The sequence below is a fragment of the Staurois parvus genome, unplaced genomic scaffold (assembly GCF_062004578.1).
Source record: "Staurois parvus isolate SC_StPar_1 unplaced genomic scaffold, SC_StPar_1.0 ptg000723l, whole genome shotgun sequence".
Taxonomy (NCBI): domain Eukaryota; kingdom Metazoa; phylum Chordata; class Amphibia; order Anura; family Ranidae; genus Staurois; species Staurois parvus.
In genome coordinates, this window is record NW_028318519.1 from 1,725,147 (window position 1) to 1,741,152 (window position 16,006).

Here is a 16,006-nt window from a genome sequence, read left to right on the forward strand (position 1 = left end):
TCTGCATGGACTTAGAGGGGCAGCAATAAGCAAAAGAGTCATGTTGGTGAATTGTGTTTTAAAGCAGATTTTCCACTTCAATGGCAAGATCCTTTCATTCAAGTTGTCCCCCTCCACAAAATGCTGCATAAACGTACAGCACCTGTGGGGAGAAAAACAGATAATATGCTTACCTTTCCTCAGCTTTCTCCCATATTGTCTAGCAGGGGTTGAATCATTCTCAGGCCAGATCTTGGAGAATGTTAAGTTGCCCAAAACTCACGATAAAGTGATCCTGCACTGTGATGTAGTGTCTTTTCTTGAGGCTACTCAACATTTCCAGGTATCACCCTCTGTACCATGGAAGTCGGGGAAAAGTAAGTCAATTATCTGACTATTTTCCCTCCATACATACTTTTATGCAGCATTTTAGGAAGGGAGACACCTTATAAAAGGAGATCTTGCCTTTAAGGTGGAAGATCCACTTAATTTTGCATTTACATCCAGCAATGCACAAAGGTGGAATCACACTTTAACATTACTAATAATTTATGTTCTGCCTTTAGGGTACCATGCGGCTGTACTGGGCACTGTGCATGGCACTGACGTTGTGGCTTGCCATATCGTTCAGCTCAGCCCAGAGTGGAGATGAAGCCCTGGCTGATTTAGGCTCTGGATACCTTCCAACCACCCTGCAAGACCAGCCCAAGGAGCCACAGCATCACCCATCGCCCACCAATAAGTGTCAGATGACCTTCGTGACGCCTCGCCAGGAGTCTTGTGCAAGGGAGGACAATGGTCGGAGTGTTAAGGAGGATCTGCAGTACCTTCAGAACCTTCTCCAGGACCACAACAGGGTTCTGCAGAGCTTGAAGTACACAGTGAATGCCGACGCTCAGGACCTAGGCTACCAGGAGGTCATCGCAGATCATAATAAAGGAATACGAGATGACAACAAGGAATTCTATGGGACGCTGAACAAAGTCATCCATGAGCTCCACACACGAATGGACGATGATGGCTCAGATGTTCCTGATGAGAAGAAAAAGTAGGAATCAGATCTGTTGGGTTCTACTTTACTGTCCTAAAATCTGAGTGAACAATGTTCTTTGGATCTACAAATAGTTATGTAGAACAAGAGCCTACCTGACTAGATACTAGAGTGGATTGCTAAGGTAGAGTTTAGCCTATATAATTTTGGTAGATCTAAAGAAGATTTCACATTCAGATTTCAAGGTGTTTGACCAGCTCTACAGTCAAGCAAATCAATCAATCCAAATGTAAATTCCACCCAGACTGGGCCGATTCATAGAGAGCAGAAGGATGAAAACTTCGCAATCTGCTGAGTGAATTGATTTGCTTCCACTTTGCCTCTAAAGTGAAAAAGGAGATAGATGCACCCCCTGCTCCCATCCTGAACCATATCAGGTCACATGTCCTCAAGATCGCGGGGGGGTGTCCTCCCTTAGCGAAGCACTTTGTCCTTATCTGGATGAGGACAAGACCCTCTTCCCCATGACCTTGGCCAATGGCTGTGGGGGTTTGCAGGAGAAGGGCTTATTGGAATCTAGAAGCCCCTTTGAATAATAATTACCCTACTCATTCAGGAAAAAAATGTAACCCAGAAATAAAGGAACTCCAATGTGTGATGAGCCTTTTATTAAAATAATCAAAAATCCCCCCAAAATATGTAAATCCATCGTCAATCACGATGCCTGCTGCCCACAGCCTCACCGGAAAAAAAAAGCTCGACAACCAGCACACAAGACTAATCCCAACGTTACCACTAACCAAATGACAGCTCCCTGAGCTGCCATTAGCTATTCAATGGAAGGGGCAGTGATGGTGGTGACATCATTGCCCAAATATGGGCATGTGGCCATATTTATACAGTGATGTAACCCCTCCGATTATCGCCCATTTGTTTACATGGCTCGGGAATTCCTGGCCATGTAAGTGAATGGGCCGGTTGAATTCAGTGGTTGGTAAGGACAAGGCAGGGGCTAGCACCCACCGCCTCCTGTGCAACTATTGACAGCCAGAAGCTATTACATTCATCCATGAAAAATGCCATACACATCCAAACAGCCAAACAAGTGTTCTTATGTTTGCACCAGACACTGTGCTCATCCTTGGAATTTACCTAGCAGGGTCACAGACAGCATTAAAAACCAGACAGAGGTTTCAACCCTTCCCCACTCTATCCAGAACTAAAAAAATTTTACATTTAAAAAATTTTAATGAAAAGTCTGTATACCGCTTGAATCCTATACCCTCATACAGCAAACATACTTTATATAGTAAATGCAGTTACATAGTTAGTCTGGCTGAAAAAAGACAAAAGTCCATCCAGTTCAACCATTTAAAACAAAAGTTATAATCCTACACCAACAGTTGATCCAGAGGAAGGCAAAAAAAACCCAGCAAAGCATGATCCAATTTGCTCCTGCAGGGAAAAAATTCCCCCGAGAGGCAATCAGATATTCCCTGGATCAACTTTACCTATAAATGTTAGTATCCAGTTATATTCTGTGTATCTAAGAAAGAATCCAGGACTTTTTTAAAGCAACATGTTAGCATTCCTATAGCAAGAGAGCAAAGAGGACTACACCCCCCCCCCCCCACCTGCTCTACCTTTTGGATTTTAAATTGCTTTGAAAGCATGGAGACTACTGTATAATGGAAGGAGCTGGAACATACAAAGGTTCACCAAAAGCTCCCAGGTGATCATTCAGATTTGGAAGTGATGGCAGGGAGATCTCACTGATGGAAGTATCTAAGACTTAAGGAAGCCAGGAACTGACTCAGCCCATCATGCTCTATCTTTACCTGAACTATCACTGTTAGGTGGACTGACCCTTTAAACCTCTATCATATGTGGCACATGCTGAGACTCTATGTACACAGAGCACTGGGCACAGAGATGGAAATGATGGCAGGGAGATCCCACAGATGGAGTATCCAGACGTTATAGGAAGCCAGGGACTGACTCAGCCCACCATGCTCTATCATTACCTGAATTATGACGTATAGGTGGACTGACCCTTTAAAACCCTATCATATGCAGCACATCCCAAGACTCTATTCACACAGAGCACTGGGCACAGAGATGGAAATGATGGCAGGGAGATCCAGGGGCGGACTGACAACTCATGGGGCCCCTAGGCAATAGGGGATCATGGGGCCCCTGTGTCCTTGCCCAAACTCAAAAAATCCTATGAAAAAGGTACCAGGGGCATCTCATGGGGCCCCCTTCTGACCCACCGGGCAATAGGGGATCATGGGGCCCCTGTGTCCTTGCCCAAACTCAAAAAAGCCTATGAAAAAGGTACCAGGGGCATCTCATGGGGCCCCCTACTGACCCCGGGCCCTCGGGCAGCGCCCGAGTTTCCAAATGGTCAGTCCACCCCTGGGGAGATCCCACAGATGGCGTATCCAGAAGATATAGGAAGCCAGGGACTGACTCAGCCCATCATGCTCTATCATTACCTGAACTATCACTGTTAGGTGGACTGACCCTTAAAAACCCTATCATATGCGGCACATCCCAAGACTCTATTCACACAGAGCACAGGGCACAGAGTTGAAAATGATGGCAGGGAGATCCCACAGATAGAGTATCCAGAAGTTATAGGAAGCCAGGGATTGACTCATCCCACCATGCTCTATCATTACCTGAATTATGACGTATAGGTGGACTGACCCTTTAAAACCCTATCATAGGCAGCACATCCCAAGACTCTATTCACACAGAGCACTGGGCACAAAGTTGGAAATGATGGCAGGGAGATCCCACAGATGGAGTATGTAAGACATATAGGAAGACAAAGGCTAATTTATGGTTTAACTAGATGGACTTGTGTCTTTTTTCAGCCTGACTATGTAACTCAGTCCACCATGTTTTATCTTTACCTAAACTATTACTTTTGCGTGGACTGACCCTTTAAAAATCATATAATGGGAGGAGCTGAAACACACAAAGGTTCACCAAAAACTCCCAGGTGATCATTCAGATTTGGAAATTATGGTAGGGAGATCTCACTGATGAAGTATCTTAGACTTAAGGAAGCCAGGGACTGACTCCATCATGCTCTATCTTTACCTGAACTATCACTGTTAGGTGGACTGACCCTTTAAACCTCTATCATATGCGGCACATGTTGAGACTCTATTCACACAGAGCACTGGGCACAGAGATGGAAATGATGGCAGGGAGATCCCACAGATGGCGTATCCAGAAGATATAGGAAGCCAGGGACTGACTCAGCCCACCTTGCTCTATCATTACCTGAATTATAACGTTTAGGTGGACTGATCCTTTAAACCTCATATGCAGCACATCCCAAGACTCTATTCACACAGAGCACAGGGCACAGAGTTGGAAATTATGGCAGGGAGATCTCACAGATGGATTATGTAAGACATATAGGAAGACAAGGGCTAGTTTATGGTCGAACTAGATGGACTTTTCAGCCAGACTAACTATGTAACTCAATCCACCTTGTTCTATCTTTACCTAAACTATCACTTTTACGTGGATTGACCCTTTAAAAATCATATAATGGGAGGAGCTGGAATATACAAAGTTCACCAAAAACTCCTAGGTGAGCATTCAGATTTGGAAATGATGGCAGGGAGATCTCGCTGATTGAAGTATCTAAGACTTAGGGAAGCCAGGGACTGACTCACCCCATCATGCTTTATCTTTACCTGAACTATCACTGTTAGGTGGACTGACCCTTTAAACTTCTATCATATGCAGCACATCCTAAGACTCTATTCATACAGAGCACTGGGCACAGATTTGGAAATGATGGCAGGGAGATCTCACTGATGAAGTACCCAAGACATATAGGAAGCCAGGAGCTGCCTCAGCCCGCCAGGCATTATCTTTACCTGAACTATCACATTTAGGGGAACTGATCCTTTAACCCTCTATCATAGGCAGCACACCCCGAGACTCTATTCACACAGAGCACTGGGCGCAGAGATGGAAATGATGGCAGGGAGATCCCACAGATGGAGTATCCAGAAGTTATAGGAAGCCAGGGACTGACTCAGCCCACCATGCTCTATCATTACCTAAATTATGACGTATAGGTGGACTGACCCTTTAAAACCCTATCATAGGCAGCACATCCCAAGACTCCATTCGCACAGAGCACAGGGCACAGAGTTGGAAATTATGGCAGGGAGATCTCACAGATGGAGTATGTAAAACATATAGGAAGACAAAGGCTAGTTTATGGTTGAACTAGATGGACTTGTGTCTTTTTTCAGCCAGACTAACTATGTAACTCAGTCCACCTTGTTCTATCTTTACCTAAACTATCACTTTTACATGGACTGACCCTTTAAAAATCATATAATGGGAGGAGCTGGAATACAAACGTTCACCAAAAACTCCTAGGTGAGCATTCAGATTTGGAAATGATGGTAGGGAGATCTCACTGATGGAAGTTGGCAGTATTTAAGACTTAAGGAAGCCAGGGACTGACTCACCCCATCATGCAATATCTTTACCTAAACCATTACATTTAGGTGAACTGATCCTTTAACCCTCTATCATAGGCAGCACATCCCGAGACTCTATTCACACAGAGCACTGGGCACATTGTTGGAATGATGGCAGGGAGAGTGCACTGATGGAGTATTCATTACATAGGAAGCCAGGGGCTGACTCAGTCCGCCATGCTCTATCTTTACCTGAACTATGACTTAAGGTGGACTGACCATTTAAACCTCTATTAAATGCAGCACATCCTAAGACTCTATTCACAGGGCACAGGGCACAAAGTTGGAAATGATGGCAGGGAGATTTCACAGATGGCGTATCCAACACATATAGAAAGCTAGTGGCTAACTCAGCCCACCATGTTCAGTCTTTACCATAACGTTCACTTTTGGGTGGACTGATCCTTTAAACCTCTATCACATGCAGAACATCCCAAGACTCTATTTACTTAAAGCACAGGACACAGAGGTAAAAATGATGGCAGGGAGTTTTCACTAATGAAGTGTTCGAGACACATAGGAAGCCAGGGGCTGACTCAGCCCACCATGCTCTATCTATACCCAAACTATCACCTTTGGGTGGACTGACCCTATCATTTCAGCACAGCCTGAGACTCTGTTCATACACAGCACAGAGCACAGATTTGGAAATGATGGCAGAAAGATCTTACAGATGGAGTTTCCAGAACATATAGGAAGCCATGGGTTGACTCAGCCCACCAAGCTCTACCTTTACTTAAACTTTCCCTTTTAGGTGGACTGTCCTTTTAAACTTCTATGATATACAGCACATCCTGAGACTCTATTCACACAGAGTAGAGGGCGCACAGTTGGAAATGATGGCAGGAAAATCTCAAAGATGGAGTATTCAAGACATATAGGATGCCCAGGGCTAACTCATTCCACCATGCCTTATCTTTACCTGAACTTTCACTTTGGGTGGACTGACCCTTTAAACCACATGCAGCAGATTCTGATACTCTACTTACTCTTTGCTTTATTAAAATGCATGTTATACCATTTTCTTTTTCCTTACCCCTTCTATGCATTTTTTTTAGCCCCCAAAAAAGTTTTAAGATAACATTTTAGATGGTCATGTGGTATGATGCATTAAAATGCAATAACTGCACCATATGTCTAGTCATTTCTATACCTATCCCTGCAGTATTTGGCTGCAAGTGCTTAGTTGAAGCCTAACGCATTCATCGGATAAAATGCAGAATCTGCAGGGGGGTCAGGCAGCACTGCTCTCCATGTTGTGTCCAGTAATTAGATGGGTCAGATAAAATCACCGCACCTATCCTTGAGGAGCCTAGGAACAATGATATGTAGATGACAACCCTGACCACACTAATAAAAGAATATAGATGGGAACAATAGGTAACAATGTAGAAAACAGCAATTCCGGAAAGTGCAACATTATATAATTGCATCCAAAAGACATAAAATACACTCAGGAGATAACAGGACCATAATGGCCCATAGAGGAGAAGACATTATCTCAGGAGGCTTCAGTCTGTATTAATCCCTTCCTGACTCTTTGTCTTGGCTGTTAAAAAGTAACATGATAAGATCTTCCTATCCCATACAGGATTTGTGATCAGTGTAGATACAGTCGATTACAAACAAGCTGCTCGTCATCGATTAAAATATTGAATGACACAACACGTTTTATTGTTCACCGGTTCCTGATCGACTGAAGATATTAATTGATCTATTAAAATGTATCATTTAATTGATCTGTATTATAATTTGTTCTCAGACTTTTATTTGCTCAGTAGATCAGAGATGAACAATAAAATTCCACCATGGCTGATCGATCAGGAGCTCATTAAATGATTGATTGGTTTGTGATTGTTTCTTAGTCAATTGTTGTTGTGTTGTATGATTATATTCATATTTGTGTATAGCCACCATAAAGGAAACCAGTCCACGTCTAGGTTATGTAAGAATTTAAATATTCATTATTAAGTTATTATTGTCACTTTCTTTGTTATAAAAGTTTAAGGCCCATTAATTAGCTTGGAATATGAACTGAGTATGAATTCCTTCTTAATAAAAGCATTGCACTTCCTATGCCTTCAGCTTATAGCTGAATATTTTCTGTGTGAGACCGTCTAAGTCTCTGACTGCTAGTCTCACCAGATTTGGAGTAAGATTTGGTGATGCCACTATTGTGCTGCTCTCTGTTCTCCTTGCTGGAGAGGAAGCTGTACCTGAGGACCTGCAGTGCAAAGATCTCTCTGCTTCCACTTCATCCATTCTGTGGCTATGTGCTTCTTCCGCCACTCCTGCTACTTGTTCATCATTACCTTACTTGTTCTAAGGTTAGCAGCTCCAATATAAGGAAGCAAGCCATGCCTTCACCAAGATGGTACCTCCACTAACAGACACAGTAGAGAACAAGACATAGTCTGCGGAGAGACCACAAGTAATACCAGTGAGCAGTCCTTTGCGCCCAGTTGGCATTTTCCACAGTACAGGTCCTCCTTAAGGGGGTAATACCAGTCCTCCCGTATGGGCCCCAAGTCAGCAGGGAGGCCCAGGCAGTTTGGTGAATGGTAATTACTGAAACCAATCCCCTGTACAGCTCTGTCTGCAGCAGATGAGAGTTGGCTTTTTCTCCTCTCCCTCCCGCTGGCTTTCAGCTGCTGCAGAGAGATCTGTACAGGGGATCATGCCCCCCCTCGTCCATCAACCATCACCCTCCCTGTGTACCATGCATTTCCTCCTGACACAGCAGGCCCCGGATCACGGTGCTGCTCGCTCCCAGGGAGCGTGCACAGGCAGGGAATGTGGGAGGACATTTGTAAATGGCCACCCACTCCTGCACTGCTCCTGTCTGGCCGTTTATGTACATGGGCCAGACAGGAAGTGGTTAAAAGTGATAGGTGGCTCACCTTCCAGCTCTGCTCTGAATAGCCTCTTCCTCTGTGAACGAGGTTAATTATCTTCCCATGAATACATTTGATGGGAAAAAAATTAACCACTTGAGCTCCAGAGGATTTACCCCCCTAAATGACCAGGCCTGTTTTTGCTACTCGGCGCTGCACTAATTCAACTGATAATTGCGCGGTCATGCAATGCTGCACCCAAACAAAATTTACGTCCTTTTTTTCACACAAATAGAGCTTTCTTTTGGTGTAATTTGATCACCAGTGCGCTTTTTATTTTTCACGCTATAAACAAAAAAAGGCCAAACATTTTTAAGAAAAACAATATTTTTTATTTTCAGCTATAAAAAATATATAGTAAACTCAAAATTGGTTATAAATTTAGACCAAAATGTATTCTGCTCTATGTTTTTGGTAAAAAAAATCCCAATAAGTGTATATTGATTGCTTTTTGTGGAAGTTATAGCGTCTACAAACTATGGTATAAATACTGCAATTTACGCCATTTTTTTGCTATACAGCGCTGCGCTAGTTTAACGGACAATTGCGCAGTCATGCAATATGGTACATAAATGAAATTTACATCCTTTTTTCCCCACAAATTGAGCTTTCTTTCGGTGGTATTTGATCGCCTGTGCGGTTTTTATTTTTTGCGCTATAAAAAAAAAAGCCTGACAATTTTGAGGAAAAAAAAACAATATTTTGGACTTTTTGCTATAAAACATGTCCAGTAAAAAAAAAATGCAAAAATCAAATTTAGTCATAAATTTCTGCCAAAATGCATTCTGCGACATGTCTTTGCTAAAAAAAAACCCAATACGTGTAAATTAATTGGTTTACGTGAAAGTTATAGCGTTTACAAATGGCAGGAAAGATACTGGGATTTTTAGGGGTTTTTTTATACTAATAATGGCGGCGATCAGCGAATTATGGCGGCGATCAGGGACTTATGGCAGCGACCAACGACTTATGGCGGGACTGCGGTGGACATTTTGACATTGGGGGGTACTGACTTGGGGTCACTGACATCCCCAAAAACACTAATACAGTGATCAGTGCAAAAAAAAAAAGCTGACACTGTAGTAATGGCAATGGGGAGGAAGGGGTTAACTTTATTTTGCAGGGAAGGGTTATAGGAGTGAGGGGGAGTGTTTTACTAGGGGGCGGGGGTGTGTACTGGGCGGGACAAGGCTGATCGAGAAAGAGAAACTGTTCTTTCTTGATCAGCTCATCCTCGAGCTGAGAAGGAAGTGACAGACAGCACAGCTACTGCAGCTGTGCTCTCTGTCACTGTTCACCGCCGATCGGCGGGACATAGCCGCTAAGGAGCGGCTGTTACCCAGCGACTGACATCTGCAGGACAAATAGGGCGGTGGCGCGCCTCGCGCGCCCCCTATTTGTTTACAAAACACACGTCTTAAAACGTGGTTTTGCCTGTGAGTGCCGCCCTGCCGCCGTATATGTACAGTGGCAGGGCGGCAAGTGGTTAAAAAGACTTTCACTTGATAGTACTTTACTGAAAACATTCTTCAGTTGGCTTCCGACGCGAAAGAGAAGGGAATCTGCTTTATGTGTTCTACAAAGCACTTTGGTTAGGAGGAGATGGATAACATCTAGGCTCAGAATTAAATTATCTCACGGTTAACTTGCTTCAGAACAAAAAGTTGTCTTCCTTATCGTGATGTAGGACGCATCTCATAAAAGGAAGGATGATATCATTTCCAGAGATCCTTGTAAAATCAACCAAAAACTAATTGGAGGGGTAATTTCTACACGTTTTACAGGCATAACAGTGTCATGGGGTAGTGATGGAGCTTCTACAATGATCAGATGCTTCTACAATAATCAGATGCTTCTACAATGATCAGATTGGAAAAACACTTTTTGTAATTAAAGAGGAACTAAACTGGATCTGAGCACCACAAACCAAAAACATGATTTAATTTATTGAAAAAAAATTAGTAAATCCCCTGCAAGGTAATATTATAATGTGCTAGTATGCATGGCTAGTATGGACCTACCTTAAAACCAAGCCCTCTAGAGACCCTGCTGACAGGGCTTCCATCTTCACCCCTTCTAGGTTTGGAAGCTCCGACCATTTGACTGGTCGAGCCGTGATGACGTCGCGTGGTAGTCCAGGGCCATGGCACAGTGGTCTGAAGGAAGGGCACAAGTATGCCGGTCCTTCAGAGTGCATGTGCCGGCTCTCAAAAAGATCGAATATCTCCTAAATGGTGATTTAGGAGATATTCATTTACCTACAGGTAAGCTTTAATAAAAGTTTACCTGGAGGCAGGGCCGTAGAGAAGGGGGTACCACTAGTCCTCCTGTACAGGGCCCAGGCCAGCAGGGGGGCCAAGGCAGCTGGGTGAATTGGATGTGGGCAGGGAGGGTGACCGGCATGGTGGGTGGGGGGGGGGTAATTACTAGAACCGATCCTCTGTATGGCTCTCTCTGCAGCAGCTGAAAGCTGGCTTCTTCTCTTCTCCCTCCCTAAGGTACCAGGGGCATCTTATGAGGCCCCCTACTGACCCCAGGCCTTCGGGCAGTGCCTGAGTTTCCAAATGGTCAGTGCGCCTGTGATGGTAGCTCTACAAGAAGCCAATCCATAGGCATGGTAATGCCAGACTTTTCCAGATCTGTCAAAATAAACTGTCAAAAAAAATGCAAATATGTTCACAAACAATATCTATTTTTATTTTCATAGACTACGGAAAAACTTTCTCATGATGGATCAGCTGCTGGACACCACATTTCACCTGGCCGAGAAACTGGACAAGGCCTCCCAAGACCTGGACCTCCTGATGGAGAAACAGCTAGAAAGGACAACCACCCTGGTCTACAGAAACAACCTCAAATCCTGACCGCAGCCTTCACAATGGGAGCCGTGACAAGACGGCCAACTCACCTAACTTTCACTAAAAAAAAAAAACTTCCACCCTATGGATGCTGTTTTCAGGAGTCATTTAAATGACTAATTATAACCAATGTCTTATGTGTTTATACAGCCTTCCAGCACTGGCCTCGTAGCCTACTATCCCTCAATAATAAAATAATGTAGGGCAGGGTGCAGGAGGACAGTGCGGTCTACACAGAAAAGTAAACCATACAGGTGGCAGGGATGAGAAACTCTGGGGATCAGATCACATGCAGCCTGTTCATTCTGAGTTTACTCCGCTTCAATACATTTTGGAGAAAAACAAACAAATCTTGGTAGAAAAGCGAGTTTAAAGGATATACTCATCTAAACTCTAGATATTCACCTGGAAAATATATGTTTCAAGTACAAATATTGTTTTTAAAAACATGTTAACCTCTATAATGATATATGTAGATATGATGAAGCCATGTATACTCAAATGGAAGGTTATTATTGCTGGTAGTAGCTGTGTTTAACTGTTGTTCTCTCTGTGTACTGGAGGTTACCAGTCAGATCTGACTGCCTGAAAACAATGCAGTCTGAGAGGCATATTTGTCAAGCTCACATTATGTTTTTTGTGAAAATTTATTGAACAGTAAAATTTAAAGTGTTACTAACCCCAGGACCCTGCATTCACTATATCTGGTCTCCCCGGACCCTGTATTCACTATATCCGGTCTCCCCGGACCCTGCATTCACTATATCTGGTCTCCCCGGACCCTGTTTTCACTATATCTGGTCTCCCTGGACCCTGTATTCACTATATCCGGTCTCCCCCGAACCCTGCATTCACTATATCCAGTCTCCCCGGACCCTGCATTCACTATATCCGGTCTCCCCGGACCCTACATTCACTATATCCAGTCTCCCCAGACCCTGCATTCACTATATCCGGTCTCCCCGGACCCTGCATTCACTATATCTGGTCTCCCTGGACCCTGCATTCACTATATCTGGTCTCCCCGAACCCTGTATTCACTATATCCGCTCTCCGCGGACCCTGCATTCACTATATCTGGACTCCCCCGGACCCTGCATTCACTATATCTGGTCTCCTTGGACCCTGCATTCACTATATCTGGTCACCCCGAACCCTGCATTCACTATATCTGGTCTCCGCGGACCCTGCATTCACTATATCTGGTCTCCTTGGACCCTGCATTCACTATATCTGGTCTCCTTGGACCCTGCATTCACTATATCTGGTCTCCCCGAACCCTGCATTCACTATATCTGGTCTCCCCGGACCCTGCATTCACTATATCTGGTCTCCCCGAACCCTGCATTCACTATATCCGGTCTCCCCGGACCCTGCATTCACTATATCTGGTCTCCTCGGACCCTGCATTCACTATATCTGGTCTCCCCGGACCCTGCATTCACTATATTCGCTCTCCCCGGACCCTGCATTCACTATATCTGCTCTCCCCGGACCCTGCATTCACTATATCCGCTCTCCCTGGACCCTGCATTCACTATATCCGCTCTCCCAGGACCCTGCATTCACTATATTCGCTCTCCCCGGACCCTGCATTCACTATATCCGCTCTCCCCGGACCCTGCATTCACTATATCTGGTCTCCCACAGTACACAGAACATAGAAATTACATTTTTTTAGTAAATATAAACTTCTATATACCTTTTCTCATCAGCAGTTAGGGCAGTCTTGTGACTTCTATCAGTGTCCAGCTGAGCACTGGTTAAATCTTGTAGGAGTTTTCATTCTCCTCTGGCTGTCTTATGAGGCTTCACCCCAACCTCTGACCCTCTGTCTGGACAGTGCTTATTGGCCCTCCCAAGAAAAAACAAACTATCTAGCAATACACACCAAACTGAGCATGTGCAGCTTGATCCCAAAGCTCTGTACTATCAGCAGATGAATTGGGGACAGTATAAGAAGGGGAGGATCAGAGAAGTCAGGATCAAACATCCTTTTTACACAATGCAGATGATTAACCCCACAGTGAGTATAACAAGCACGCTTTACTGCATATACAGACCGATTTTACTGTTGTGGGTTTAGTAACACTTTAATACAGTGCAGTAGAATTTCAGCAAGTCCAGCAAGAAAAAAAAAAGAGAGGCAATAGAAGAACAAAAGAAGAAAGAAGGGGAGGGGGCAATTTTTTGTTTTCAACCATTTCTCCATTTCGAGTGTATCTAAAGCTGAAACTTTTAATTTTCATTTTGAATAGAGTGGGAAAGGACTGGAACTGCTGTCACCATGTCTATTTTTCCTGGTGACCATTGTCAGTGGAAATGAAAGTTAGGAAAAAATTCTGAAATTTTGAGTTGTCACCATGAAAGGAACAAAACCTCTAACCCCCATGTCAGATCCTAATGGGTTCCCCAAAACAGGCAGGCAGCACAGGAATCTTTTTAGTGGTTTCTCATCACTCAGCCTTTTCACCTAGCAGCAAGCTTCCACAGCAGAGAGAAAGAGAGACAGCCCTGATCAATGGCCGGCTTACATCTACACTGCTCAAAAAAATGAAAGGAAGACTTTTTAATCAGAGTCTAGCATCAAGTCAGTGAAACTCCTGGGATATTGATCTGGTCACTTAAGTAGCAGAGGGGGTTAATAATCAGTTTCAGCTGCTTTGGTGTTAATGAAATTAACAACAGGTGCACTAGGTGGGCAACAATGAGAAGACCCCCAAAACAGGCCACTGACATTTTTTCCCGTACTCATGTTTTCTGACTGTTTTTCGCTAGTTTTGCATTTGGCTAGGATCAATGTCACTACTGGTAGCATGAGGCCATACCTGGACCCTACAGAGGCTGCACAGGCAGTCCAACTCCTCCAGGATGGCACATCAATACGTGCCCTTGCCAGAAGGTTTGTTGTGTCACCCAGCACAGTCTCAAGAGCATGGAGGAGATTCCAGGAGACAGGAAGTTACTCTAGGAGAGCTGGAAAGGGCCATAGAAGGTCCTTAACCCATCAGCAGGACCGGTATCTGCTCCTTTGTGCAAGGAGGAACAGGATGAGCACTGCCAGAGCCCTACAAAATGACCTCCAGCAGGCCACTGGTGTGAATGTCAGGTGATGCAGGGTTTAGAGTAATGTGCCCAGCATGTTTGGCTGTCGCTGGGGGCACATGATCGGAAAGCTCCCGATCACAAGTAGTGATCTGGACCTTTCTGTGAGGCGCCAGTAAGTGTATCGGGAGTATGCAGGGCATGCCCATCCGCCAAAAAGCCTCATATTTGCGTACTGTTGGCACCAAGGAATTAATAAACTCTTCAGCAGCCAGCTACAATAGACCCCTCCCTCAACAATAGACCTCCCCAGCAACAGTAGACCCCTTACAACAATAGATCCCCCAGCAGCCAACAATAATAGATTCTCCAGCCCTCCCCACTACCCCTTGCCATTATACACATTGTGCTGGAGGTGCCGGAACTGCATTCTCCTATGTTTCCACTTAGAAAAAGCCCCACTTTTAAGTCTGGCAAGGGATTTACAAAGACTTTATTTGTATTTAATGATTCCACTGTAAGGGGAAGGATCTAAGAAATGTTGATTTTAAACAACTGCTAATTTCTCCAGGACTGGCCAGTTCAGCAAATTCAATTCAAGAGATGATCGTCTGATGCTTAAAGAAGCCTCCAAGAACCCCAAAATTTCATTGTGGGTTATTCAAGTAACTTTTACAACAGTTGGGGGTCACACAGTGCATACATCTACAATCAGAAATAAATTGCACCAATTCAACCTGCATGAGAAGTGGGTTAGGAAAAGCCTTTGCTGTCTAAAAAGAACATTAGAGCAAGATTACAATTGAAGATATAGGAAAAGACCAGACCTTCTGGCTTCAAGACTGATCAATCAAAGATACAGTTGTTTGGTCACAGTAACAGTAGGCATGTTTGGCAAAAAATGAAGACAGTATTTCAGAAGAAGGTCATACCAACTGTGAAGCATGGTGTTGGAAATGTTATGGTTTGGGATTGCTTTGCTATTTCATGGCCAGGACAGCTTATAGTCAACAAGTCAACTGTACATTCTGCATATCAAAGTGTGCTTGAGAATGTGAGGTCATTTGACTAAAGGAATTATTTGAACTGGGTTGTTTCAATACAATAATTTCTTAGGAAATCCACAAAGGAATGGTTAAAAATGAAGACATAGAGGGCCATGGACAGTCCTAGTCAAAGCCCTGATTTGATTCCCATCGAAATGCTGTGGAAGGATTTGAACCAGGCAATTATAGCAAAGAAACCCACAAACACCTTGCAGAATGTTGCATTCCGGAGTGGTCAAATATTTCAGAGTCTGGTGGGCAGTTATTAAAAAACAATGTCTATAAGATGTAATTTCTGCTATGGGAGGCAATACCAGCTTCTGATACCAAAGGTGTATTTACTTTCTCCACAGTACACCATTTATTGATATGTTTGTTGAATAAATCATGGAAAAAGCAAATTTTTCTTGTGTCCTTATTCAAATATTCTTATATCACCTTCATCTGTAGGCACTGCATGAATCAAGATCTACTATTTGCCTGTTCAAATAAGTCAACAATTGTCAAGGGGTTCACTTACTTTTTCACAGTGTAAAAAAAAATATATATACCATATATATACATGTATATATAGTATAATATTATAGATAGATAGATAGATAGATAGATAGATAGATATGAGGATAGATAGATAGATAGATAGATAGATAGATAGATAGATAGATAGATA

The 16,006-nt window shown here is 43.6% G+C and overlaps 1 protein-coding gene across 1 annotated transcript in view; it reads left to right on the plus strand.

The window, feature by feature from the left end:
- Nucleotides 1–15,737, plus strand: part of LOC149445375 (uncharacterized) — a 193,857-nt gene extending 178,120 nt beyond the window's left edge. The window contains exons 2-3 of the mRNA XM_089653871.1: nucleotides 546–1,027; nucleotides 11,095–15,737. Coding sequence (XP_089509997.1) covers nucleotides 552–1,027; nucleotides 11,095–11,251 — 633 coding nt within the window. The 5' untranslated portion in view covers nucleotides 546–551 and the 3' untranslated portion in view covers nucleotides 11,252–15,737. The remainder of the gene's footprint in view (nucleotides 1–545; nucleotides 1,028–11,094) is intronic.
- The last annotated feature ends 269 nt before the right edge of the window (nucleotides 15,738–16,006 follow it).